Below are 27,921 nucleotides of genomic sequence, written 5' to 3'. Positions count from 1 at the left end.
CCGGGAACTTGCTCTGTAGATCAGGTTGGCTTTGAACTTAGAAATACGCCTTCCTCTGCTCCTCAAATGCTGGGATTAAAGGCCCGCACCACCAAACATGGTTTCTTTTTGCCTTTTGAACTTTATTATTATTAAATTTAAAGATTTTGTTATTTTGGGACAGGGTCTAACTGTGTAACTCTGGTTGGCATAGAACTTGCTGTGTAGGTCAGGCTGGCCTCAAACTTACAGAGATCCACCTGCCTCTGCTTCCAGAGTGTTGGTATTAAAGGCGTGCATTATTGTGTGCTACAAAAGTTATTATTAGTATTACTGTGTGTGTGCACACATACGTACACCATGGTATGAGCGTGTCTGTAAGTCTCCTATAGGGTTCAGGGATTGGAATCAGGTGATGAAGTTTATGCAGCTAATGTTTATGCAGATGAAGTTTATGCAGATGAAGTTTATATGCAGCTGGCTCATGTGGCCAGCTTTCAAACTTTTTTTTTTTTAAATGTATGAGTGTTTTGCCTGCATATATGTCTGTGTACCATGTGCATGCCTGGTGCCCAAGAGGTTACTGGATTCCCTGGAACTGGCGTTACAGATGGTTGTGGGCCACCATGTGGGTGCTCCCAATCAAATCTGGGTCCTCTGGCAGAGCAGCCAGTGCTGTTGACCACTGAGTCATTTCCCCAGAACCCACAACCCCCCTTTTCTTTTTAAGGCAAATTCTCACTGTGTAATGCTGCCTGGCCTGGAACTTGTTACATGGTCAAGCTGTCCTTAAACTCACAGAGATTGGCCTGCTTCTGCTTCTGGAATGCAGGCATTAAAAGTGTGAGCAACCACCACTCCTAGCATTACTTTAAATTATGTTTATGTGTGCGTCTGCCTGCATGTGTCTGTGCACATGTACGTGTGCCTGCATGTGTTTCTGTGCATATGTGCATGTGTCTGTGCATATGTGTATGTCTGCACGTCTATGCAATGCACGTGTCTGCACGTCTGTGCACAGTACATGTATCTGCACGTGTGTCCGTGCGCATGTCTGCAACGTGTCTGTACATATGTTCGTGTGTCTGCATGTGCCTGTGCACGTGTCTGCACATGCCTTGCACATGTGCGCCTGTGCATGTGCCTGCAACATGTGTGTGTCTGCACGTGGCTGCACATGTGTGTGCATCTCTGCACATGTGCATGTGTCTACATGGCACCTGTGCATCTGTGTACATGTCTTAGTGCATGGTATCTAAGGGGGCCAGAAGAGGGCATTAAATTTCCTCCAGGTGGAGTTACAGGTAGCTGTGAGCCACTGAGACAGGTGCCAGGACAGCGCTCTGGTCCTCTGGCACACTAGCAAATGCTCCTAACTGCTAAGCCATCTCTCCAGCATCTGAATGTCAGCTTTTAAATGTCAACATCTCAAAGTTCTCCAAGAATTAGTTTTTGTGGGTCTGCTACAGAGATCACCTCTTTCGGAAGGAAGGGGCCAAAGTAAACTCCCTCTTCTCTGGGAGACAAACCTGGCTTAGCTCAAGGTCACATCTACTCAAGGGTGACAGGTGGGGTTACTGTCTAGAGGAGTACCCGAAAGTAGAAATACTCTGATTATAGAGGGGTGGGGGTGGCCGGATATAAAAATCTTCGTGGTGCACAGTTATTACCTCTGCTCTTGGGAGGATGTGTTTGCAGCCAGCCTGGAATACAGGAGACCCTGTCTCAAAAAAACAAAAAGAAACAAAATAAAACAAAGACCTAAGGGCTGTAGAGATGACTCAGCAATTAGCACTGCTCTTCCTGAGGAACTGGGTTCAATTCCCGCATCCACATGGTGCTCACAACCCTCCCCAACTCCAGTTCCAGGGGAGCTAATGCTTTCTTCTGGTCTCATAGGGCACCAGGTGCACACCCGGGGCGCAGATGTATTCTCCGGCAAAATATTCATACACGTTAAAGAAAAACTTGAGCTTCCCAAGGATTCGAGGATGCCCTTTTTCATATTCTTTCCTTCCTTTCCATTTTCTTAAATTTTTATGTATGTATGTACGTGGCACGGTGCCCATGCCAAGGTCAGGGGACAACTTGTGGGAGTTGGTTCTGTCCCTGTCCCATGGAGGTTCTGGGAATTGAACACAGGTCGTCAGACTTGACGGCAAACATCCTAACCTACGAAGCCATTTCACCTGCCCTCCTGCTTTCTTCCGTTTCCTTCTGTCTCTTCTAGGGACAGTCTCTACAGCTATCCTTGGATGCACATCTTCTGTCTTCCATCTCCAAGTGCTAGAATGTTGGATTACAGGTGTGCACTGCACAGCTGGCTAGGATGTGCTGCATTTTAAGTCTCCCTGGGAATTAAATGCTAATTGATCTGGGATCTAAACAGAAATTGTTTAACAGGTTGATCTGAATACTAATAAATATGCACGCAAAACTAACTAGACATGTCCTGGATGCTGGTAATATCTAATAACAATGTTCCCTAATAATAACTAACAATTGTTATTAATAGAAGTATTTCAACTAAGAGGTGCGATTTGGGTGGAACCTTGAAAGGCGGATGGGGCTGGGAAAGGCGCTGAGCAGAAGTGAGGACATTCCAAGGCAGGCGTGGGCTTCCTGAGCTTGGGGCCAAGCCCTCCAGGAGCCTGGGACCGGAAGGTGGGGGCGTGACAGAGGACGGAAGCTCACCCCTAAAGTGTCCCTCCCTCCTCCCCCGATCATCACGCCCCCCCATAGTAGAGAGCGCCCTCTGGCGGTGGAGCAAGTTCCACCCCGCCTTCCCCATGAATGAGAAGCTGCAGCCCGCTGCGCGCGAAGCCGTAAAGTTAAAAGTAGAGAAGGAGCCAGGACAGGACCTGGCAGCCACCACCAGACCTCTAATGGATCTTCGGGCCGCGCTGGCAGCCTGCCCCCAGAGGCCGCTGCTGTTTTGGCTTGCCTCCGCCCTTCCCTCCCTTTCCGCTTGCTCTTCCTTCCTAGGACAGCCCCAGCATCCGAGGTGCCCTGCACACCTGCCTTTGCCATCTGTACCCTTCGCACTTTGTAATTTCTAGGCTCCAGCCAGAGTCCGGGCCGTGAAGCCAGCTAGGCAGAGACGGAGGGAGGAGGCTGGCGGGTGGTCAGAGTCAGCCCCAAGTTACATGTGGGAAGCGGTGGCTATGACGCAAGTTTCCAGGGGGCCCGGGTCGGCTCGAAAGGGAGCGCGCCAGAGCGGCTCCGCTCCGTGCAGTGGCAATCATGAAAAAGCAAAATCCCGGAGCACGCACCCGAGGGAGCTTTCCTTTTGCCGCTGCAGCCCCGCCCAGCGCACGTCCCCCAGGGCAGCGGTGCACATAGACCCTGCGCTGGGCAGTCCCCACTGGACCCTGAGCTGCACAGTCTGGGATCCCGCGCGGTGGCTGGCCATTTTTTTTTTTTTTTTTTTTTTTTTTTTTTTAGCTACGCTTGCCAACCTGTCAGCTGATGGACCTCATCACCCATAGTGGCGCATGTAGCCGGGCTGCTGCTCATTCCATTCACACCGTGTCCCTCACAGCTAGCTGGCGACCGGGAACCCCTGATCCCGGGGTTAGGTCTGCAGACCCAGGTTGCAGTCGGTCGCAAGGAGCCTGCGCCCTTCTCGCCCCAGCTTCCAGCCGCCCGTGGGGGGGCGCTGCAAATAGTCCTTTGTTTACATGCAATTCCTTACTCCGCGGAAGGAGGCCGGGGGAGTGCTGAGTTTTCACCAGCTGTTTCCCGCCTTGAAACAGACATCTGATCAGCTGCAAACACACACACATACACACGCCCGGGGAGGCAGGCTGGAGAGACCTCCCTCCCGCCCCTCCCGCCCGCCTCCCTCCCCTCGCCGCTGCTGCCGCCGCCAGCATCTGGGACCGGCCGATTCTGCACCTCCGTCCGGCGCTGCCCTTTGATTCGGATTTCCATCTTGCATTCTCCGGCTGACCGCGAGACCTGGCTCGTGCAGAGGAGGGGGGCCTATCGCTATGGAGTATTTCATGGTGCCTACTCAGAAGGTGCCCTCTTTGCAACATTTCAGGAAAACAGAGAAAGAAGTGATAGGAGGGCTCTGTAGGTGTGTACTGCTCCTCCCCCCCCAACCCCTTCTTCCCATTGCAGCCCCCGGCCAGCCCGCCCGGGCCGGTGCGCGTGTGCGCACGCATGGCCCGCGCCTCCGACCTCGCTCGCCTTTCTTAGCCACCGGGTCGGCTGCAGTCTCATTTGCCCGGCTCTCGCTGCCTGGGGACCCTCTTCCCTCGGAACATGGGAACCCCGAAAGGCCCTGGCCACTTTTGTCCGCTGCAGGCGGGCGAGTCGCGACGTTTGTAAATTGCAAACAGACCCACGTGGTGCTGCAGCAGTCCCGGCCATGCTTGCTGCTGGTGGCTTTCACCCGCGCTTCCTCCTCCCCCCGCCCGCTTTGGCTTCCTTCCTTTTCTTGCTTCCTCGCGCTTTCTGGGAACCCTTTTCTAAGGACGTTTTTGGGGGGTCCGGGGCGTGCCTGAGGACAGCTACAATGCAGCCATGCCTCGGCTCCAGGCTGGGGGGGGGGCGGGGAGCCGGGTGGTGTGAGCGCTTGCAGAGAACAGGGCTGCTGCAGGGCTGGGGGCGTGCTCGCCCGGGGCTGCGGGCCGTACGTGGACCCTTAGTGGCCGCGCTGCCAGCAGGGAAGCCGCGGTCCCCCACACGTTGGCAGTCACTAGCTTGCTTGCCCGCCGCCCGCCCGCGCCCGGGCGCTGTTTACTAGCGAGGCCTGGACGTGACTCTGCAGCCCTCTTGGAGTAGGCGGACCTCTGCGCGCGTGGCCTCGCGGGAGCTGTAGTTCTCCATGCCGGGTCGGTGCTGCATTGTGGGACTTGTAGGCGCTTCGGGGCCACGCTTTACTTGCACAAAGCTCGACCGTAGCCAACTGGGTGGGCTAGGCAGGCCAGGTGGGGGAGATCTTTTGGGAAAAAGAGTACCTGAGGCTGCTTCTAGGGTTCAAGACCCTGTTGCATGAGGGTCTCCTCTGCAAACTTTGCGGTCCCATGTCTGTTCCCTAATCATAAATGCAAAGCGTTGAGTCTCCTGACTGGGTGGGTGGTTGGAGGTCTGCACGCTCTCCCAAGACACCGTTTAGTGAGCTTGACCCTACTTAGGTTGCCCCAGATCTATCCTCTACCAAATCGCGGCAACCAGTGGCCGAATCACCTTGGACTCTTGTTAAATGGTCATGCCTGGAACATCTATTGCCGGCCCTGGCGTCTGTTCATTGAGCCTTACAAGCCTGCTGGGTCGGGGCGGGAATGGTGGTGGTGCACGCCAGGAGAGGTTTCTCCAGCGCGCTTAAGTTTGAAACCTACGATCCCTTTCCTGCCTGCCGCGCTGCTCTAGGAGCGTAATGGCTCCCCAGGGCTGGGGCCACGTGCTCAGACACCCCAGTCAGGCAAGGCTGGGATTGAAGGAGGAGGAGCCCGCTGAGTGGCACGGACTGGTAAACTGCAAAGCCTGTGGGGCAGGTTGCTGCCTAGGTATAAAATCCGGGCAGGTATCCCACTTTACTCTCAAGTTGAGAGCCAATACCTGGGGGGATAGATGGTCTGTTGATGGGTCGAGCAGCTGGCAGCCCTCCTCTGCGTCCCCTTCCCCACCCTCAGTTGGCACTAAGACAAGGGCCCAGCAGCGGTACAAAACAGCAACAACCAAACTCTTGGACTCTGTAAATATTCTGGGGACTCTCTTGCTAGGATTTTCTCATTGAATGGTCACAGTCTTGCTGTGAGTTGATTTATTTTTTGGTTTCTTTGTAAAAATGGATACAGAAGCTAAGAAGGGACCAGTTAGAGCAAATGGTACAGGCGGACTTGAACCCCGAGTTTGCTGTGTGGCGCTGGCTTCTCTGAGCTGGACTAGGGAGTAGGGAGTGAAACTTGATCCGGCTCTAGGTTCTGGTTCTGATGCTGCCTAGGCTTGAGAAGGTTTCACTCTGCCCATTCTCCAGCCCTGTGTTGGAGGAAGGCAGTAGATCTCCCTAGGAGCATCGAGTGTTGTCAGGTCTAGTGATTGAAGTAGTACAACCTGCCTACAGGTACACAGGTTCTCTGCCTGTCCTACACCGAAACAGTTGTTGGCTGTTCACTGGAGCTCCAGCCTCTGTGTGTGTTCATTTTCAGCTGGAGCCACAGCTGGGAGGCCTGTCCAGGATGGAGTGTGGGCTGGGCAGGACCTTAAGGTGGATTGATTGACTCCAGTTTATCTCAGGTTATTGGACTTTGCTCCACCCCTCCCTGTCTGGCTCCTATGCCTCCTGGGCTGTAGCCCATTTCAAGTTTGGCTTGAAGTTTTGGACCTATTGCCTAATGGTTTTGTGAGAACTGGATGTAGGAAGTGCCTAGAAGGTGAAATTCAGACTCTGAGAGGCAGGTGCAAGGTGGTTTCTGTCCGTGTAAATGTCTGTGTGCATGTGGAGGCCACAGGTCAAAGTTGAATGACTTCCTCAGTTGTCCCTCTTCAGCACCAGATGAATGAGAAAAAAAGGAGGACATGACTGCTCCGCGGTACGGCTGAGGAGAAGGGTTTCTGTAGATTTGAGGGAGAGCACAGCCAGAGGCACCTGGAAGATCCAGACTGAACCTGGCCATGGGAAGGGGCTGGGGCAAGTGAGGAAGAGGAGAGAGAGGGAGCAAAGAGAGCACCTGGGAACCCGGAGACTGAGAAGCAAAGAGGCGGTAGCCAAAAATGGTTGATATTATATAGGGATTAGAGGTTGGGGGGTGGGAGGCGGGGAGACAACCCCGGGGATTGGACTGGAGCGGCTAGGGTAGGGGGCGGGGTATACCAACCAGGATGACTCTGTAACAGGTGGAGAGATGCTGGGAGAACCTGGTGGCCAGCGTCCCCTTCGATGTATTAGATAGGCACCTCAGCCATTCGTCCTGAGTTGGAGACCTAACATTCCCCACCTTATTTGTTTCCTTATACTCTTTATTTAATTTTTAAAATTCCAATATTTTAAAATGTGTATGGGTGTTCTGCCTGCCTGCATATCTGTGCAGCGCATGTGTGCCCTGCCCTCAGAAGCCAGAAGAGGGCATCAGATCCCCTGGAATTGTGGTTACAGACAGTGTGAGCTGCAGTGTGGGCACTGGCAATTAAACCTGGGTCATCTGGAATGTTCTCTCAACTACTCTTAACCATTTCTCCAGCCCAGCTGTGTATCCCAGGCTGGCCTCAAACTTGGGATCCTCCTGCTTCCTTCTTAGCGTAACTTACTGATGTAAACTACCACGGCGGATCTCTGTGAGTTCGAGACCAGCCTGGTCTACAGAGCTAGTTCCAGGACAGGCTCCAAAGCCACAGAGAAACCCTGTCTTGAAAAACCAAAAAAAACAAACAAACAAAAACAAAAACAAAAAACTACCACGGCCAACATCTTGTCCTTGTATTTTAGAAGAGGTCTTGAACCAGATCTGGAGCTTATCAGTTTGGTGCCCCTGGCTGGGGTTAAGGGGCTCCAGGGATCCGCTTGTCTCCAACGCACCCCCAGCTCCTAGGTGTGCACTGTGTCCAGCCTTTATGTGGATGCGGGGGGGGGGGGGTCAGAATTCAGGCCGAGCCATCTCCTTAGTGCCCCACCCCCTTTAGTAAACAGTAGGTTCTCATTTAGTCCACGTTGGTCTCCAACTTGATTTGTAGGCTAAAATGACCTTGGACTCCTGATCCTCCCACCTCCACCCACAAGTACTGGAGTTTCAAGCTTGTGTTCCTCTGTGTCTCTTATAAACTCTTTGAAGGCTCCTTTAAGGGTTGACAAGCTGGCTTCGTCGGTAAAGGTCCCTATGGACAAACCTAATGACCTGAGTTTAATCCCAGAGTCCTGCAGGTAGACATCTCTTGAGTTTGAAGCCAGCCTGGTCTATGTAGCAAGTTCCAGAACAGCCAGGGCTACATAGAGATCCTGTTTTAAAAGAAAAAAGAAAAGTGGTGTCATTATTAAGAACTTTGGCAAGGGCTGGAGAGATGGATCAGTGGTTAAGTACTGGCTGCTTTTCCAAAGACGCAGGTTCAATCCACTTCCAGGAGATCTGACACCCTCACATAGACATAACATACAAGGATAAAAAAAACCCAGCAATGCACATTAGAAAACTGTGAAAAAAAATAAATTGCTTTCTTAAAAATAAAAAAGGAATTTGGCATGGCCGGGTGGTGGTGGTGCATACCTTTAATCTCAGCACTGGGGAGGAAGAGGCAGGTGGATCTCTTGAGATCTAGGCCAGCCTGATCTACAGAGTGAGTTTCAGGACAGCCAGGGCTACACAAAGAAATGCTGTCTAAAAACAAAATAACTTTGGCATGCTTGTTTGGTCTCTGATCATGTATTTATGAAGCACCAGCTTGATGCTGGGGCTAAGGATATAGTAATAAGCCCTGACCCCTGTCCATGGCAGCTCACTGATTCAGGATGCTGAAGGGTTTTGTCAGCTCCCTGAGAGGCTGGGTACCTGGGTACCTGGGTACTGAAAACCTCCAGGGAAATAGGCCATTCTTTCTTCCTCTTGTTATACTGAATTCTATTCAACGTCACCACGATCCTGCATAAGGCAGTATTGCCACTTCATGAACGTGGGGAGATCTGAGATGGGGAGATTTCAGTGGCTAGGGTTCCACAGCTAGCAACTGTCAGCTGGTGTTGGCATCTGTATCCTGGGCAGGCTAGGGAAGAGGTGCCTGTGACAGGAATCACTTGGGGCAGGTTGGTCAGGGGCTGTCAGGGCTGTGGAGGTAGTGGGCCTGTGATGGAGAAAACATGAACGTGTTGGGTACCGTTGGTGGGAGGTCATCTCTATGTCTTCTCCCGGGTATGGGAGAAATTCCACATGGCCTTTCCCACCTTTTGATTGCAGATGCTGGGTGTTTTAGGGATGCTAAATGGGTTCAGGCCATGTGAAAAAGTTGGTGGTGGCCAATTAAGAGGGTGATCAGGCTGGGCAGGAGGATCAGGGATCCAGATGTGAACCACCACCTGTCTCCTGCTCTAGAGCATCTGGTTAGAGTACTGCTGTTCTTCACTAGGGACAATGACCCTGCACTTAGAACCCAAGGCTGGGTGGCCTAATTCCGTTTCTTGGCCATTGGCCCAGCTTCTTATTCCTGAAGCCAAGCAATCCCTGATCAGCAGCAATCTCTGCCATCACAGGCCAGAGTCGCCCCAAGCCCGTGGTCTCAGCAGTCTTCACTGCTTACAGAGGGGACTCTGAAGTTTTGGGGGGGTGGGACTTTTCCATGTGATTACTCACTGTGAATTTGCTTTTGTAAAACCAAGAAAGAGCTGTAAGGAACTTCCAGGCATATGCAAGAAAGTCTCCTTTTTCTAGTGCAGTATCACCTGGAAGTCACCACTGGGCTGGTTAGCAATCAGGATAGCTGATCTGCATTCCACCAATCAGAATTCACCGTCAGGGAGCTGGAGAGGTGGCTCAGCGGTTAAGAGCACTGACTGCTCTTCCAGAGGACCCAGGTTCAATCCCCAGCACCCACATGGCAGCTCACAACTGTCTAACTCCAGTTCCAGGGGATCTGGCATCTTCACACAGACATGCATGCAGGCAAAACATTAGTGCAAATAAAATAAAAAGTAATAAAAGTTTTTTTTTTCTTTAAAGAATTCACGGTCAGCTCACACTCTACACACTAGAACTCCTGGCTAGCTTACCGACATTCCACCACTTATAACACCCACTCGCCCCCACCCCCACCCCGCTCAGCAGTCACCTGCTAACTCCCAGCTGGAGCTTCCTGGCTGTTGTTTAGGCGAGTCATTGAGACAGTCCCAATCCCCATGCAGAATTGCAGCTTTGCAGGGACAGTTTCTTTCTCAGAGCTGAGTCCGGGGGGTGACCATGTTAATTGGCAGTTGGTTCCTGAGCAAGGCAGTTGGGCTAGGGACCTGCTCACCGTCTGGTAGCCAGGATCTCTTCCTCGTGGGAGTTCTGTGATGGACCCTTTCCGGGCCAGGGCTGTGAGGTTCCCAGTCAGTGTCCGGGGTAGCCGAGTTGATGGGAACTGCAGGGGACTGCTTGCAGCTGTACCCTGTCTGCCATCCCACCCGGTAGGGCCTAGAGTGAGTCAGTCACACACACTTAGTTGTGCAGGTTGTGATTGTGTGTGGGCCCTTAACAGAGGGCACACCCAGTTGGAGCCTGCTCTGCCCTACTCTACACAGCACAGGACCATATCTATGGTTCACTGCTGCAGTGAAAGCCAGGGAGAAAGAGGTCTCAATAATAGCACCTGTGATTCCAGCACTTGGAAGGCTGAGGCAGGAGGATTGCTGTGAGGCCAGTCTGGGCTGTAAGAGTGAAACCTTGTCACAAACACAGCAGCAACAAAGGAGTCAACATTGTAACTCTCCATGGTGCCTGACCCTCCTTTCCTGGGGAACCTGTTCCACCTTGCTCTGGGGTCCCAATGCCACATTTTACTGAAGCTGGTCCCTTCCTCTAACCTGGGAATCAAGTACCCTTAAGTCTACTCACTGGTTCTTTGAAACAGTGTCTTTTTTTTTTCTTTTGGTTTTCGAGACAGGGTTTCTCTGTAGCTTTGTAGCCTGTCCTGGAACTAGCTCTTATAGACTAGACTGGCCTCGAACTCACAGAGATTCGCCTGCCTCTGCCTCCCAAGTGCTGGGATTAAAGGCGTGCACCACTACTGCCCTGCTGAGACAACAGTGTCTTATTCAACAGCATAGATTATCCTCAAACTCAGGATCTTCCTGCCTCTACCTAGCTCTAGGATTACAGATGTGTGACACTATGCTTTCTTGTTTTGTTTTTTAAATGGAGTTCTGGGGATTGAATCTAGGACTTTGAGCATGTTAAGCAATCACTTTATCAACTGAACCACAGCCTTAACCTCGTTTATTTATTTTTAAAATTGCACTCCGGTATTCTGAGGCCCTTAAGACAGGCTAGCCCTCTGGGTAGCCTGAGGCTGGTTATAAGCTCTGTTTGGAGACCCAGGGTTAGATCAGTTTTAGCCTTTGAGGTGTCATTAGCAGGGGCCCAGAGACTGGGCGAGCTGAGGGGGAGACTCCCGCATCAATCAGGGTTGGGTGGGGAATTCTAATCCCTGGGTGACTTGTTTCTGTGACTTCTCATGTGTGTATGCGTATGTATTTATAGTGTTTATGTGTAGGATGCCCACAGAGGCCAGGGTATCGATGCCCTGCAGTTGCAGTTACGGGCAGGCAGTTTGGAGCCACCTGGTGTGGGTTTTGGGACCCGAACTGAGGTCCTGTAGAAGAGCAAGAACTCTTAGCTGCTTAGCCATCTCTTCATCCTCCCTCCTACTAACCACTTTTAAAATTTGAGTCGGGGTCCCATGTAGTCTGTAGCCCAGGCTGACTTTGAACTTGCGATGTAGGTGAGGATAAGCTTGAACTTAATTTTGCCCTTGCCTTCCTAGTGCTGGTATTACTGGCATATTGCCATGGTGCCAGACGCCTCGTCTCTTTCATTGTTTTTTTTGAGACAGGCGTCTTCCTGTGTAGCCCAGGCTGGCCTCAAAAACCCCCCCCCCCCACTCTTTCAGCACTGCGTCCTAAGTGCTTACATTCAGGCGTGGGCCGTCATATCCTTCAAAGTCTTGCCTTCAAAGTCCTGTGGTGTTTGATTTCACTGGCCCCCTGGCTCCAGAGGAGGTGTGTTCAGGGCCAGACCCCAAGGACTGAGGAGCATGGCTTTGTCCTGCTCTGAGTCCTTGTCCCCTTCCAGATGCCCCATTGCTTCCTTTTTGGGGCTGGGAAAAGGGAGGCATCCTGGACCTCCAGCTATTCCGCCCTAACACTGTTTATCCCCACCCTAAGCTTTAAGTAGGGAAGTCTCATCTGTGGGAGACCTGGGCCCCTTTAGGTCCTATGGGGACCTAGGGAGAAGGGGCCATGTATTCTGGGTGCTCTGGGGTCCTGGGCAGAAGGGACCTGGCTTGATGGAGTGGGAAGGGAGCTGCTTTGCCTCCAAGTCGCCTGCAGTAGCCAACAGGGAACTCATTCCCAGCTGTCCATCCTTTCTGTTGGGAGAGGATGCTGAGGCCCTGGAAGGGGCAGGGATGCTGCTAGGGTCCTTTAGGGAGCTGAGGCAGGACAGATGGGGTAGGCTGGGTGGGGCTGGACAGGCTTCAGCTGTTTCCAGCTGCTGCAGATGTGTCCCCTGCTGGGCTGCACAGCAGCCCATTTTCCCTGAGGATAGAGGCAGGAGCCAGCTCACTGCAAGAGAGTTAGATCTGGCACCCCGTTGACCTCAGACTCCACATCAATGAGGTGAGAGGTGTTGGAGGCCCCTTTTTCCCAGACCCAGGGGTACAGGCTTCCTTGGCTCTAGCCTGGAACAGGTCACCCTGGGAGGGCCCCCTCAGGAAGAGGCCAGGACTGTGGCTTTGGGTGGGGCTGAAGGCCTTTGCTGAGAGCAGAGCATCTGGAAGCCATCAGGCCAGGGGCGGGAGGGGGAGTTGCAGGGAAGGGCTGAGGAGGAGGGGGGTATACCTCCTCTAGGCCACACACAGGCCCACCCCTCGGGAGCAGCGGCGTTGGGCCCTCCACTGCTGGCTGCCTTCTGTAGCATGCAGTGACATCCTCCACAGCATGCTGGGAGCCTCCATTCTCTGTGCAGAGTGCCTGTGCCTTGGAGTGGGTCAGGTTAAAGCAGACCCGTCCCAAGGGGTGGTTGACCCAGTGTCCCGTCTGGAGTGAGTGCTGCCTGTCTTGACCTTCATACATTCTCAGCTCAAAGTGGCTGGGGTGGTGGCTGGAGGCAGCTGTGCCATTAGGCAGTCTTCTCGGACTGCAGTGGCAAAGTCTGAGCTCTGAAGGAGGTGGTCCAGATACACAGCAAGGAGCTTTGAACTGCCCCGAAAGCCGGCGCCTGGTTGCTGTCTGGGGTCCTCTTGCATTAGAATCATAGGGATTAGCCTGCAGGTTTCTGGGCCTTCCTGGCCCGACTAGGTAGATGTTAGGAACCCAGGTATTGCTAAGAATCTCTTCTAGAGGAGAGAATTCGAGGAAAGGAAGCAGGGACGGGATGGGTTCTAAGCACACTACCCGTTTCCACGGGCAGCTGATTCAGTCCTGGGTACCCCAGGGCACGCACAACCCTACGTCATCGTGGAGGTGACCTGCCAGAGTCCCTCGGGCACTGTTCGTCTTAGAGAAGTGACGCAGGTTATATCCAGGGCCCTCTGGGGGTAAACTTTAGAGGACATCAATCCTGAATCTACTCCTGTTCTCCCTGGCAGCCTTGCCAACATTCCTCTGACCCCCGAGACCCAGCGGGACCAGGAAAGGCGGATCCGGCGGGAGATTGCCAACAGCAACGAGCGAAGGCGCATGCAGAGCATCAACGCGGGCTTCCAGTCCCTCAAGACTCTCATTCCCCACACAGATGGCGAGAAACTCAGCAAGGTGGGCAGGGGCAGGGAGGGCTTCTTGGAGGAGGTGCCGCGCTCTCGCGGGGAGGGGACCAGCCGTGTGGTTCTCTTGGAGGAGGTGCCGGGTTCTCTCAGGGAGGGGACCAGCCGCGTGATTCTTTCCCTCCTCTCAGGCAGCCATTCTCCAGCAGACAGCAGAATACATCTTCTCTCTCGAGCAGGAGAAGACGAGACTCCTGCAGCAGAACACGCAGCTCAAGCGCTTCATCCAGGTACCGGACGGAGAACCCACCCAGCAAACCCTGCCTTTCTCTTCTGTGTGTGCATATCCTAACCAAACCACTAACTCGGGACGCATGGGTGGCTATCCTTCTTATCTTGCCCGCAGAACCCGCCTACTCCTTGCCTGGGCCTGTTTCTTCATCTCTGAAGGACAGAGGAGCAGGCTCTGGAGCAAGCAGGCGACTGTTCTGGAGAGCAAGTCCATCCTTCTGTTCCCGGCATTTGGCTACTTGGTGGATTTGCAGAATGGATTCTCCAGTATTGAGTCCACCTGTCTCAGGTGGCTTTGGAGAGCTCCAGGACCTCTGGATGTGTTATGGGTGTGTCAACTAACTCACTCACCAACCTCTTGGGGTCCCCAGGAGCTGAGTGGCTCATCCCCCAAGCGGCGACGGGCAGAAGACAAGGACGAGGGCATTGGCTCCCCTGACATCTGGGAGGACGAGAAGGCTGAGGACCTTAGGAGGGAAATGATTGAGCTTCGGCAACAGTTAGACAAGGAGCGATCTGTGCGGATGATGCTGGAGGAGCAGGTGAGGCAGCGCCCTCTGCTGGCCAGTGTGATACCCAGGCATAGAGGATGGATTCTGTTCAGTTCCTCCCTCCAAGTATTTCTTTACCAGAGTGCTTACTCTATACTTGGCCTAGGAATAGGCTCTGTTCTCCAGTCTCCATCTGCATAGGAGTGAAAAGCATTAGCCAACGACTCTTTCTTTTTTTTAGTATTTATTTATTTACTTACATACTTAATTATTTAATGTATATGACTGCTCTGTCTTCACGCACACCAGAAGAGGGCATCAGATCTGGAATTGAACTCAGGACCTCTGGAAGAGCAGCCAGTGTTCTTAACTTCTGAGCCATCTCTCCATCCCCTTTTCAAGACAGGCTTTCTCCATGTAGCTCTGGCTGTCCTAGAACTCACTCTGTAAACCAGGCTGGCTTCAAACTCACAGAGCTCTGCCTGCCTCTGCCTCCCAAGTGTTGGGATTAAAGGAGTGTGCAACCACCCAGCAAGGGTTTTTCTTCTTCTTCTTCTCCTTTTTTTTTTTTTTTTTTGATTTTCGAGACAGGGTTTCTCTGTGGCTTTGCTCTATAGTCCAGGCTGGCCTCGAACTCACAGATATTTGCCTGCCTCTGCCTCTGGATTGCTGGGATTAAAGGCATGCGCCATCACAGCCTGGCAAGGTGTAAATGCAATGGAGGGCTGGGCTGTTTGGCTCAGTTGTGGAGTGCTTAGTATGTAAGTTCTGGTCCCGACTTCCAGCATGCACACTCAAAAAACTGCAGCTGAGAAAGACTGCACAGGAGCTGAGGCTCCAGGAGGGGTTTGACCTGGTTCCCCAGGTTGTGCTCCGTGGCTTCCAAAAGCAAATGGGCCATCAGACAAGAAAGGAGAAGGTGGGAACAGTCGAGACAGAAGTTTAGAGGTGAAGTAGGAAGAGCCTTTGGTCTGACCTGAAGGGGGCGCTCTCTGTCAGGGTTTGAGGTTTAGGATCGCCCTGTGCCCAGGATTGGAGTTTTAGTGAGAAGTGGCCTTTGCAGCAGGTTGGGCAGGTGTGGTCTTGCCCCACCTCTGAGTGCTATGCCGATTCATTTACAGGTGCGCTCCCTTGAGGCCCACATGTACCCGGAAAAACTCAAGGTGATCGCACAGCAGGTGCAGCTGCAGCAGCAGCAGGAGCAGGTGCGGCTGCTGCATCAGGAGAAGCTGGAGCGGGAACAGCAGCACCTGCGGACTCAGGTGAGCGGGAGACGTGAGTGCATTAGAACAGAACAGAATCCTCACACTGGTCCTTTGAAGCTTGGACTGTTACAGTGTTTTATTGCTGTGGAAAATGGGGCAGAGAAAGTTCAGATAACCTGCCCAGGAGCAGGAATTTGAACCCTTTCCGTCTAAACCCAGGAACTATGCTCTTTTTTTATGGTGGTGATAGGCTCCAGGGCCTTGTGCATGTCAGGCAAGCATCCTACCACTGAGCTACATCTCAGCACCAGACTCTATACTCCTTTTGTTTGTTTTGAGACAGGGTCTCACTATGTAGACCACGCTACCCTTGGACTCACAGAGATCTGTCTGCTTCTGCCTCCCGAGTGCTGGGATTAAGGGCTCACCCACCATGCCCAGCCAGGATGTAAACCCTTGAACAGTTGCTAAATTCCGAAGTGCTTCTTGACATAGGGAAGTGGAGCAACCAGAGGGTCCGGAGTGCACAGAAGCTGCTCACTGGGCCGCCAGGTGTGGTGGGGTTGTGACTTGGCAGGCCCCCCGCCCCCTGCTTGTCAGCTCTCTATTAGTGTAACAAGCTCCTGAAAGAATCAATTTATAAAGAGAAAAGGGGTACTTTGGCTCAAGTGTTGAAGGCTTCAGACTGTGATTGATTGGAGTGGGGTGAGGTGCTGTATCATGGCAGGAACCAAACCTCTCACTTCATGGCTAGGAAACTGAAGAGAGAAAGAAGCAGGATATGCCTGCCCAGTTCTACTTGGCTCCATTATTATTATCATTATTTTCTGAGACAGGGTTTCTCTGTGTGGCAGCCCTGGCAGTCCTGGAACTCACTTTGTAGTCCAGGCTAGCCTTGAATTCCACCTGTCTCTGCCTCCTGAGTGCTGGGATTGAAGGCGTGCTTCATCACCACCCAGCCCTAGGCTCCATTATTATTATTTTGCTCTCCTAAGAGAAGGCCTCGCTACGTTTCCCATGTGGCCTTGAACTCACTATATCCCAGATTGGCTTGAACTTGTCATTGTCCTGCTTGGCTTCCTGACTCCTGTGACCACACCACACGCTAGCTTAGGCTCAACCCCTCAGGTTTCTGTTTTCTGTTACTGCCACGCCAGAGACCAAGCCTGTACCGCCTGGACTTTGGGGGGGGACATGTAAAATCCACACTCGTAGATACCCTATGTGTTAGGAAGGCTGGTGGGCAGGAGAGAGAGACTGAGGAATTCTGTCTTGCAGCTTCTGCCTCCAGCCCCGACCCATCACCCCACAGTGATCGTGCCTGCGCCAGCCCCGCCTTCCTCCCACCACATCAATGTTGTCACCATGGGCCCCTCCTCAGTCATCAATTCTGTTTCTACATCCCGGCAAAATCTGGACACCATTGTGCAGGTATTTGGGCTCAGGGGAGGGTGGCTCATGGGAGTTGACTGCTGGGGACAAGCCCCTCCCCCCGAAGGTTTCTCTGTCCTAGCTCTTATAGACCAGGCTGACCTTGAACTTACGGATCTAAGTGCCGGAATTAAAAGTGTGTCCCACCACTGCCCAGCTTGAGGCTCCTTTTTAAAAAATTAAAATCGATTTATTGTGTGTGTATGTGTGCCATACACGTTACTGTTTAGTGGTCAGAGGGCAGGAGGAACAGGCTCTCCCCACCATATCCTTGGGTTAGAAGGCTCATAGACCCAGGTTTATAGCTTGGTGGCACATGCGCTTCTTGTGGCCCGAAGCTTCCTGGTGAAGCTCTGAGCCAATCCAGAACTCTCTCTTACCTTTATGGCTCCTTTATTTTCTTTCTTTCCTCATATACATTGTGATATATGTGTAGGGGTGTGTGTGTGTGTAGGTGCACATTTGGGCGGAAGTCAGATGTCAACTTTGGAGAGTTGTTCTTTAGGAGCTGTACACTATGGTTTGGCTTTGTTGTCTTCTCCTTCTGTGTAGCCCTGGCTGTCCTAGAACTCGCTCTGTAGAGCAGGCTGGCATCAAACTCAGATCCGCCTGCCTCTACCTCCTGAGTGCTGGGATTAAAGGCCTCTGCCACCACTGCCTGCTTCTTTAATTTTGAGATTATAATTGCGTCACTTTCGTCTTCCCCTTTCTCCCCAAACTCTTACACTCCCCTTGCTTTCTTTCAAATTCATGGCCTTTTTTCTCATTAATTGTTGTTAAATACATATATGTGGATGTATATATTTTCTTTCATACACAATACACCTTTCTCAGCCTCTAGAATGGTACTTGTATATGTGTTTTCAGGCTGACTATTTGGTATTGGATAACCAATTGGTGTGCTCTTTCCTGGAAAGACTGTTTCTCCTGCTCTCAGGATTCCTTGGTTGCCTGTGGGTCTTTGTGTAGGAGTGAGGCCTCATGGGCTCTTACTTGTCCACTTTGGCGTGTTTCTCGGTGTAGTCTTTGTTTACCGCATGGTTTTGCGGTCACGTTGGTGAGACTTCCTAGCAAGCTCCCTGATCCTGACTCTAACAGTCCTCCCGTCTCCTTTTCAATGATCCCCGAGCCTGGCTTGGGAGCTTTAGTGGAGCTGTGCCCTTTGGGACAGGCTCCACTGCTCTGCCTTTTCATTGATTGTGGTTTTCTTTTTTTTCTGTAGACCAGACTGGCCTCACTCACAAGAGATCTGCCTGCCTCAGCCACCAGTTAAAGGCACGAGGCGATTGTGGTTTTTATAACAGTCTCTATCTGTTGCACAGAAGTTTCCTTGATGAGGGGCGAGGACTGGACGCTGGAGAAAGATGTCCAGTGTTTTATTTATTAATTTTTGAGGAAAGATTTGTATATATCTGTGCATGTACTTGCATGCGTGTGTGTACACATACACAATTATCTATATATAATACATGAAAGATGTCTGTTTTTGAGCTAATATCTGCCTATATTACATATATGCACACATATGTGAACATTAGAATCATATATATACATATATATTTATTTTCTTTCTTCCTAGAAAAGACAATGCATTTTTTGTAAGCCAAGTTATTATTCTGTTTATATTGCTAAATGCAGCTGATGGATTTAAATATGTACGGCACCTCTCACATTTTATATATATAGGATTTTATATATATAGGGTTCACATTATTGACCTCCAAAATGTCTTTGTCTCTCTCTCTCTCTTTTTGGGGGGTTGTTTTGGGTTTGGTTTATTTATTTGTTTTATAATTTTGAGATATTTGTGTCTGAGGAGCTGCCACTATATTTTGTTAAGAAAGTGGGGGTGGGGAGCCCAGGAACAAGAGACAGGAGACTGTGGTTGGAGCTTGTTGGCCACGGTTAGGGTCGCTGGCTTGCCGTGAGCTGTAGGGATCTTTCTGACTCTAATCTCCCAGCCCTTCAGGTACCGGTTCCTGCCACATGCCTGACTTTGGAGAGTCTGGGGACTGAACCCAGGCCCTCACTCTGCAGACTGAATTTTCTCCCCAGCCCCTTTCGCCTTTATATGGGTAGTAGTCCTTGGGCTCCTATCAGTGCTGTGAGCAACATTAAAAAAAAAATGAGTTGATAAATAGTAAAACAACCCAGAAAACAGAAACAAGGGGAAAAAAAGACTATCAGCTCCCAGAACTTTCTGCATATATGCCCAGTGGACTGAATAATACCGCGAACAGCAAAGACCTTTACTGAGTTAGTGAACTTCATTGTATATAAATAGGAGCCGTCATTTATTTTTGAACAGTTCTGGGGGGGTTGGTCTTGGGGTCAGAATGCAGTGGCAGAGGGCCCCCACTCCGACTGGCTGGCCTGGTCTCCTCCTGAGTCTCCTAATGGACTGTCCCTTTCTGTCCAGGCAATCCAGCACATTGAGGGCACCCAGGACAAGCAGGAGCTGGAGGAGGAACAGAGACGAGCGGTGATCGTGAAGTCCGTTCGCAGTTGCGCAGACGCTCACACCTCCGATACCGCCTCGGACTCTGAGGCCTCGGACAGCGACGCCATGGACCAGAGCCGGGAGGAGCCTTTGGGGGACGGGGAGCTTCCCTGACCACCCCCAGCCCTCCTCTCCCTTCTGGGGTTAGAGGGGGCCGGGGTAACAACAGGGAGAAACATGGGTGAATGAGTGAGGAATTTTTACAAAATTATGATGTCATTTGGGTCTCTTTTATGACCTCTTTTTCAATACTGTAAGTCGACCTTTGATCGAAGCCACCCAAGCCCAGGTCCCAGGGTTGGGGTGGCATAGCACGCGTGGGAGCATGGGACTCCAGGGCTGGGCCTCGGCCCTGGGGCCGGGGAAGCTGACACTGAGGTGCCGGGTCTCTCTCCGCCAAAAATCTTTTTCTGTTTGTTTGTTTGTTTTCCTTCCATTTAAACGTGTTTTTAAGAACAGGGAAAATCAAACAAAACCCCAAGGTGTTTTCCCCCTCCCCAGGGCCAGCCCGAGACGGTCAGTCTTAGCCCCCTTCCCTCCTGTTTGGTTTTCTTTTTTCTCTTTTAAGCACTTACATGGGTTGGGGGTCAGGCTGGGTTGGGGCTTTCTGGGGACCTGGGGCTCTACTTGTTTCTCGGTTGGGGGTTGCTGCTGCCATTCTCTCCTCCCCCTCCCCACCTCAGCACCGGAATTGACCATTCTCTGCTACCACCTTCCCTCTAGGGTTTCCATCATTGACCCCAAAAATGTCTTTGTCTCTCTTTTTGTTTTGTTCGTTGTTGGTTTTATTTTGGTTTTGGTTTCTGTAATTTTTTAAATTTTTCTTTTTTCTTTTTCTTTTTTTTTTTTTTTACACAATTTTGAGGTCTTTGTGTCCAAGGAGAAGCTATTATATTTTGTTAAGAAAGTGGGGGTAGGGAACAAAATACCAAGAGGCCATTGTGCCTTTGTAAAGAAACAAAATAAAATTTGTACTTTGTTTTTTAGATTCTGTATTTCTTGAGGATGTATTGCTCTGGGGACCCTGGCCTGGGCTGTTTGGCCTAGACTAAGGGGTATTCTCTGGACTTCCAAATCCAGAGGGGACTGTGTGAACATAATGGCACTCCTGATGGTGTGCAACGTTGCAATGACGAGATTGGGGCCCTCAGTCCGTGGGCTGGGAATATTCTTCAACAATGGGACGTCTGCTGGGGTGGAGGGAACGGCTCAACCGTCACTGGAGGGCAGGAGCGTAAGCCAGGGTTTTAACTCCTAGAGGAAGAACATAGATGCTCTCAGGCTCTCTAGGTTTATGAGCCTTACCGCTGCCTAAGTGTGTGCCCCTGTGTTCCTCTTCTCCCCAGTCCACAAATCCCCCTGTAGATGTGAGTGAAGACCCGTTTCCACGCTGGGGCGGCACCAGCAGTGCAAAGATTGACCCATGGCAGTCCAGCACGGAGTAACCGAGTTCACTGGGGGTCAGTTAGCAGGGACGGCTGAGGCTGGCGTCCCATGTGAATGCCCTTTTTTTTTTTTTTTTTTTGTAAATGCTAGCATTTAATTGGCCTCCCTGAGTGGCTTCAAGCCACCAGAACACAGGCTCCTCCAACACCCTTAATCTTCTCTTCAGCTCTTCTGCTGAAAAATTTGGCTTTCACGATGACAGGCTGCTTAGGGAGCTTTCCCTTCCCCAGAATTTTGTAGTAGCCCTGATCGCACGATATCAGCGATGGGAGCAGCTCTTGTTCTTGGCAGCATTGACCCGGGTCTGCTCACTGACCAGTGTCCACACAACTCCAGTCTTGTTCTTGACAGCGTTGACCCGGGTCTGCTCACTGACCGGTGTCCACACAATTCCAGTCGTGTTCTTGGCAGCGTTAGCCCGGGTCTGCTCACTGACCAGCGTCCACAGTTTATTCAGGGTGACAGTCGGGCAGAAGCTCTGGTTCTTTAAGTGGTAATGCCTCATCCCAACTTTCCCGAAGTAACCTGGATGATATTGGTCGAAGTTGATCCTGTGATGATGCATGCCTCCAGCGTACCCGCGTCCTGAACGCTTGCGGTGTTTACCGACGTGGCCATGGCCGTGGCTCACATGGCCCTGGAGTTTCCGGATCTCCCTCAGTCTGGATGGCATGGCAGTGGCAGAAAGGAAAGAGGGCAATGCCCATTTTACGTGGCTCTCTGTCCACACGCAGCAGAATTAACTCAGAGCCGTGGCTAGTCGTTAAGTCGTAGAGGTGACTACAGGTTCAGATAAACCAGAATCCAGGTGGAGGCACACCCCTTTAATCCCAGCACTCACAGCCAGAGGCAGGTGGATCTCCAGGAGTCTGAGGCCATCCTGGTCTACAGAGAGTTCCAGGACAGCCAAGACCAAACAAAACACCCCAAAGAACCCAGACTCCAGGAAAAGTTGTTCCTTGTTCTTAGTGGGGGTTGGGGAAGGGGGCATGCGGATCTCAGCACACACTGCCCCACCAGGGAAGAAGTTGGTTTTGCTGTTCTGGCACAGAGAACAGCAACATGGAGGCTGGCTGCAAGATGGCCTTACTCAGGCTAGGGTTTGGAGGGCGAGTCTCAGATCCGCTGAGGCCAGTGTTCTCGTCTGCTCAAAGGAAGGCAACCTCTCCATGATGTGTAAGTGGCTGTGGCCTGCCAGTGCTCAGTTCAGCCTCACAGCACAGCCTCGTCCTCTGATCTGTTTCCTTCTTGGGAAACTGCAAATGATGGTAGGTCAAGGGCTTTCCGTCTCTTGGGGTGGAGACTGCCCTTCAGGTTTCTTTACCTTGTGAGTTTATACAACATGGCCCATTTCAATTAAAAGGCAGGAAAAATTTAAACATTTAAAAATACTTTTAGAGCCGGGCGGTGGTGGCGCACGCCTTTAATCCCAGCACTCGGGGAGGCAGAGGCAGGTGGATCTCTGAGTTCGAGGCCAGCCTGGGCTACATAAAGTTGCTCATTTTACAGGTGAACCTAGGCTACTCACAATGCTAATAAACTCATCTAATCCCAAACATCTCAGCTTCAAAATGCACCCTTTCCCTATAGCAGTCGCTCTCATCCTCCCCATCCCTGGTAGCCACCAAACTCATTTAGTATTCAAAACAATATAGTGGGTGCTGGCAGATCTATCAGCAGGTGATGGTGCTACAAACCTACCTGGGTTTGATCCGGGATCCACCACAGGGCGGAAGGAGAGAATTGACTCCTGGAAGTTGTCTTCCAGGTACATGTCTCCACACATGGACCATGGCACACTTAAATCCCAGGGCTCAGGAGGCAGCTGGGCCAACATGGGCTCTAAAGAATGATTTTGAGGCTGGCCAGGGCTACACCCTGTCTTAAAAAACAAAACAAAGCAAAACAAAAAACCGGCGGTGGTGCACACCTTTAATCTCAGCACTCAGGAAGCAGAGGCAGGTGGATCTCTGAGTTTGAGGCCTGCCTGGTCTACAGAGCGAGTTCCAGGACAGCCAGGAAACCCTGTCTCGAAATACAAAACAAACAACACACACACACACACACACACACACACACACACACGCAACACTGTAATTGTATTAACTGAAATTCACACTTGTTGGTTGTGAGTTTGGTTTTTTTGAGTATGCACTATCAGATAGGAGTTAGTACTTCCTCAGTGTTCCCCCAGTCTGTGTTGTTTTTCTGGTATATTTTTGTTATTGTTTTGCTTTTTGCAAAATGTTATGTAGAGTCATTTGAGTCTGGTGACTTTAGGTAGCATTTTGCCTCTTTTTCTCTTAGGTATGAGGTGGTGGGCAGGACTAGGTCCATGCAACTCCTGATAGTATCAACAGAGGGCGCTGTGGGCCTACGATGCTTGTTTCTGGCGGGACCGAGGCTCCGCCTCCTTCCGGTCTCTGCTCTAGTCTCATAGGCCAGAGACGGGACTTGGGGCGGAGCCAAGAAAAATAGCCCGACTCTGGAAACGCATTGGCGCCCCGCGGTGGTAGGCGGGCTCTTCAGGAGGCTGCGGAAGTCCTCGCGCGTTCCTGCCCCTTCCGGGTTTAGCCACGCCCTCTCAGCGCGCACACCTCGTGGCGCCTCGGAGGGTCGGGGGCGTTCCCGCCAGGAAGCTCTGCCGGCCCCGCCCACAGGCGGACGTGGGCGGCTCGAGGCCGCTTTAGTCCATCAGGTGTGGTGCCGCGACCTCTCTTTACGCGTGACTTTAAATGTCCAGCCAAGAAATAGGTAACACACGTCTTCATGCTAATTATGCCTGGAGCATTGTCACCTCAGGGTGTCCTCCATTGTTCCGCTCGAGCCAAGGCGGGGCGCCGCTGATGCCCGGTCGGCAGGACGAACCCGGACGCAGAGCGAGACGACGGTGCCCTGTATTCTCGCGTGCAGGGACAATGGAGCGGAGCGCGAGTGACACCTTTAATACCTGTGCTTTTGCGGGTGGACGCTGGGATGTTAGGCAAGCTCTGCCCCTGCCCTTGCCCATTTAGCCAACATCTGTTTTTACTTTTTACTTTTAGGCTTTATTATATCTATAATAGTTGCTTATTTTTATTTTATGTGTTTGAGTTTGCTCACATGTATGTATGTGCATGCTCCAAGTGCGTGCACGGTGCCTGCAGTCCAGAGGAGGGCATCAGATCCCTTGGAACTGAAATTCAAGACCGTCGTGAGCTTTCTGTGGGTGCTGAGAGCTGAACCTAGTCCTCTGCTTTTAATTGCTTGCTGAACCATCTCTCCAGCTCCTGTTTCGTGTTTATTACATGTGAACACACCTAGTTTCAACACTTAGGTGGAAGCAGGGGGATGAGGAATTGATTATCCTCAGCCATGTAGTATGTTTCAGGCCAACGTGGAATGCATAAGACCCTGTACCAAGAAACAGAGTGAGCGGACAGTGGTGGCGCATGCCTTTAGTCCTAGCACTCAGGAGGCAGAGGCAGGCGGATCTCTGAGTTTGAGGCCAACCTGGTCTACAAGAGGTAGTTCTAGGACAGCTAGGGCTGTTAAACACAGAGAAACCCTGTCTTGAAAAACAAAAAAACAAAACAAGAAGGAAATAAGATGTTACTTTTGTTATTTATTTTTGTTTTTGTCTGTCTGTCTGTTTGAGACAGGGTTTCTCTGTGTAGCCCTGGCTGTCCTGGAACTCTGTAGACCAGGATGGGCTCAAACTCAGAGACTTCCTGCCTCTGCCAACCAAGTGCTGTGATTAAAGGTGTGCACCACCACCATCCTGTGAATGTTACTTTACCTTAATTAAATCCAGTTAATCAAATTAAATACATTTTAAAAATTATAATTATTTATTGTGCAGGCCTGGGAATGGAACTCAGGTCATCAGGCTTTCCAGCAGGCACTTTACCACTGAGCTGTCTTACTCGTCTTGCTTTATTTAATTAAAAAATAATTCTTTTGCCTGCAGTGGTGGCGCATGCCTTTAATCCCAGCACTCAGGAGGCAGAGGCAGGCAGATCTCTGTGAGTTCGAGGCCAGCCTGGTCTACAAGAGCTAGTTCCAGGACAGGAACCAAAAGCTACGGGGAAACCCTGTCTCAAAAATCCAAAAAAAAAAAAAAAATCTTTTTTTTCAGTATTGGTTTTTTGAGACAGGGTTTCTCTGTCCTGGAAAGCCTGTCCTGAAACTAGCTATATAGACCAGGCTGGCCTCGAACTCACAGAGATCCACCTGTTTCTACCTTCTGAGTACAGGGATTAAAGGTGTGCACCACCACTGCCTGGCCTTAAAAAAAATTTTTTTGTGTGTGTGTCTATGTGTCTGTACATAAGTGCAGTACAGCGCCTTCCTGTCCTCTATCGCCACAGACAACCTCTTGAGCCTGCAATTCCCTAAGAGGGAAACTGAGGAATCATTTAGTAATAAGTCCATCTTCTTCCCGAAGGCTCCAGTGATATCAGCCAGGGGCTTTGCATTCTGTTTTGTGGGTTTGATGACACGTTTTGGTCACAAAGACATAATTAACACTCAGACCCGTGGAGGGGTAAATGTCCCAGCAACTCTGAACAGCACACCCATCTTGTCCTTAAATGGCTCTGTCAGATTCACCTTCCCAGGCCTCTCTTCAGACATGTCTACAGTGGGGTCGCTGAGATGCAGCTGTAACTGCAGGCTGGCTGGGTACCCATTCTGCTGCCTCTTAGCTTGTCCTGGCTATGACAGGTGTCAACTCCAAGGTCTCACTGAACAGCAAGCAGCTAGACCGGCTCCATACCTGCCACCAGCATGAGTTTGTTAATTTTTATTGCTAAGCACTAATTCTTTGTATGAATATTCCATAATTTATTTATCCATCTACCTGGAAATGGACATCTAGATTGTTTCTAATTCATAGCTATTGTAAAATCATTTTTTTGGAAAAAATTGTTTATTTTATGTGTATGAATGCTCTTATCTGCATGTATGCCTGCATGCCAGAAGACGGCATCAGATTCCATCATAGGTGGCTGTGAGCCAACCCATGTGGTCGCTGGGAGTTGAACCTCTGGAAGAGCAGCCAGTGCTCCTAACTGCTTAGCCATCTCTCGGGCTCTGTAAGTTCATTTTTACAGACACTGTCCCCTAAATTCCCACGAGTAAGTGATAATTTAGATTTGTCCTAACTGTGATTGATGACCTTTTTGGTGGCTGTTTCTTTGAGATCAGGGCTGGTTATTCTCAGTCCCTGGTTCCCTCACTGACCCTATTTTGAGTCTCCATTAGGAATAAGCCTCATGGGAAATGTGCTGTTTCTTCTGTAAGAGTGTTGTTAGGGACCACTGCATTGTCCCTTGTTGGCTTTATGATGTTCTCAAGAAAATTCCTGTTGAGGGCTGGAGAGATGGCTCAGAGGTTAAGAACACCAACTGTTCTTCCAGAGGTCCTGAGTTCAATTCCCAGCAACCACATGGTGGCTCACAACCATCTGTAATAAGGTCTGGTGCCCTCTTCTGGCCTGCAGGCATACACAGAGACAGAATATTGTATACATAATAAATGAATAAATATTAAAAAAATTCCTGTTGACTCTTAGTAGCAGGAATATTATCATTTCTTCCTAGCATGTGGTTTGATCTCATTTTAAAGACACTGAATTGGGCATGTGGTTACACACATGTAGGATTTAAATATATAGCCTTTCTCCCCCTTCTAGCCTTCCATTTTGTGTTTTTTCCTACTTCTCTTCTATGTGGTGCATTCTGCTATATGAATTAGTGCCAAGTTGGTTTTTTTTTGTTGTTGTTGATGTTGTTTGTTTGTTTTCTAATACAGGGTTTCTCTGTGTAACATCCCTGGCTGTCCTGGAACTCGCTCTATAGACCAGACTGTCAGGCTGGTATTGAACTCACAGAGATCGGCCTGCCTCTGTCTCCTGAATGCTGGGATTGAAGGCATGTGCCACCACCACCCAGTGGCAACTATTTTAATGCTTTTCTGGTATAGTATGGCACATAATAAATATGTGTCCCTTGTGCCATGGTTAATGCCTCGGTTCCATAGATGTTTGAAGAATCATCTAGTGGTGGAGGCGGGCTTTCCGTGGTCTTGACCTCTTCAGTAGTGACTCACTGGCCCCGGACAGTGTGTAGAGCAGCCTCTCAGAGGCAGCCATCTGGCCATGGTGTCCTTAGCTGCAGATATTGGTCCTGGCTTCACCCTGCCATTCTACTATCCCCCTGAACCCAAGTCTCTCTGCTTTCATCAGTGCTGTTGAATGTGTGACATTTGTCTTTTTCACATGTGCTACTGTGCCTGCCTTGTCCTTTAGTCCTGGGTGGAGATGGGGGTCAGATCCCATTCTGCTTTATCCCTTTTCTTTTGTTGCCCTGATGAATTGCAGGTTTTTTCTGCTGATTGACAAGAACATGTGCTGACTGAGAGAAGAGGGTGGGACTGGGGGCTGTAGGCAAGACGGGTACTAAATTTGGCAACTGTGCAAAGGAATGAACTCCTCAAATTGGCTCTCCTTCTATCACACCCCTGCTATTGAAAAAGGAACCAGGACTGACAGCTGCAGCATTGTTTCTTGAATTATGTGCCCCAAATCAAGGCTAACTCCAGGGCACAGCCTAGCTGGTGGACGGACATTCTCAAGATTAAGTAGACAGTCTCAGAGTGGATGGAGACTGTGTGCTCTTTGAAGAACAGAGGTTTTTCTCAACAAGTGTCTCCTGGTAACATTGGCCTTGTGGTGTCTGTGATAACGTTCTGAAAATTGTGGCTGCATAGAGAATTGACAAAAATGTACTGTTCTTTTGTAAGAAAAGGAAATGAGCTAGGTGGTGGCGCTCACCTTTAATGCCAGCACTCAGAGCAGAGGCAGGTGGATCTCCGTGAGTTCAAGGTCAGCCTGGTCTACAAGAGCTAGTTCCAGGACAGCTAGGACTGTTAAACAGATAAACCCTGTCTCAAAGAAAAGGAAATGCCACCGAGGCTGGACAGGTAAAGTGTTCCTTGCCATCAAGGGAATGGCCCTGTGCTTTTCTGCAAGACACTGAGATGACAGGTGGAAGGAGTTGCAGCCTTGACTGGTTCTAAGTCCTCACTGTATTCAACAGTGGAGCCATTTTCTTCTCACAGCGGGTATTCAAATAGGCTGAATGAATATGTCAGGTTTTTATGGAAATAGTTCCCCTATTTGGTGGGAATTTGAATTCTTCTAAGATTG

General features: G+C 50.7%; 1 protein-coding gene and 1 pseudogene across 4 annotated transcripts; one reads left to right on the top strand and one right to left on the bottom strand.

Annotated features, from left to right (window-relative positions):
- Window positions 1-3,633: 3,633 nt before the first annotated feature.
- Window positions 3,634-20,272, top strand: Tfap4 (transcription factor AP-4). Of its 4 annotated transcripts, none has more exons than XM_050130329.1 (7): window positions 3,634-4,060; window positions 13,255-13,420; window positions 13,560-13,658; window positions 14,031-14,201; window positions 15,272-15,412; window positions 16,634-16,786; window positions 19,206-20,272. In XM_050130329.1, the coding sequence occupies exons 1-7, from the start codon at window positions 3,972-3,974 to the stop codon at window positions 19,398-19,400; spliced, it is 1,014 nt and encodes a 337-aa protein (XP_049986286.1). In that variant the 5' UTR covers window positions 3,634-3,971; the 3' UTR covers window positions 19,401-20,272. The 4 variants fall into 4 exon arrangements, with proteins under 4 accessions (XP_049986286.1, XP_049986491.1, XP_049986353.1 ...); XM_050130534.1 differs by having other exon boundaries at window positions 3,639-4,001; XM_050130396.1 differs by lacking the exon at window positions 3,634-4,060 and adding an exon at window positions 5,876-6,521.
- A 576-nt stretch (window positions 20,273-20,848) lies between these two features.
- Window positions 20,849-21,405, bottom strand: LOC126493949 (60S ribosomal protein L27a-like; annotated as a pseudogene).
- Between the last annotated feature and the right edge of the window lie 6,516 nt (window positions 21,406-27,921).

The sequence above is a fragment of the Alexandromys fortis genome, unplaced genomic scaffold, assembly GCF_014885135.2.
Source record: "Alexandromys fortis isolate MF-2015 unplaced genomic scaffold, M_Fortis_MF-2015_v1.1 scaffold_29, whole genome shotgun sequence".
NCBI classification, from domain to species: domain Eukaryota; kingdom Metazoa; phylum Chordata; class Mammalia; order Rodentia; family Cricetidae; genus Alexandromys; species Alexandromys fortis.
The sequence above is the reverse complement of the archived record's forward strand: the minus strand, read 5'-3'. Positions and strand labels throughout refer to the sequence as shown.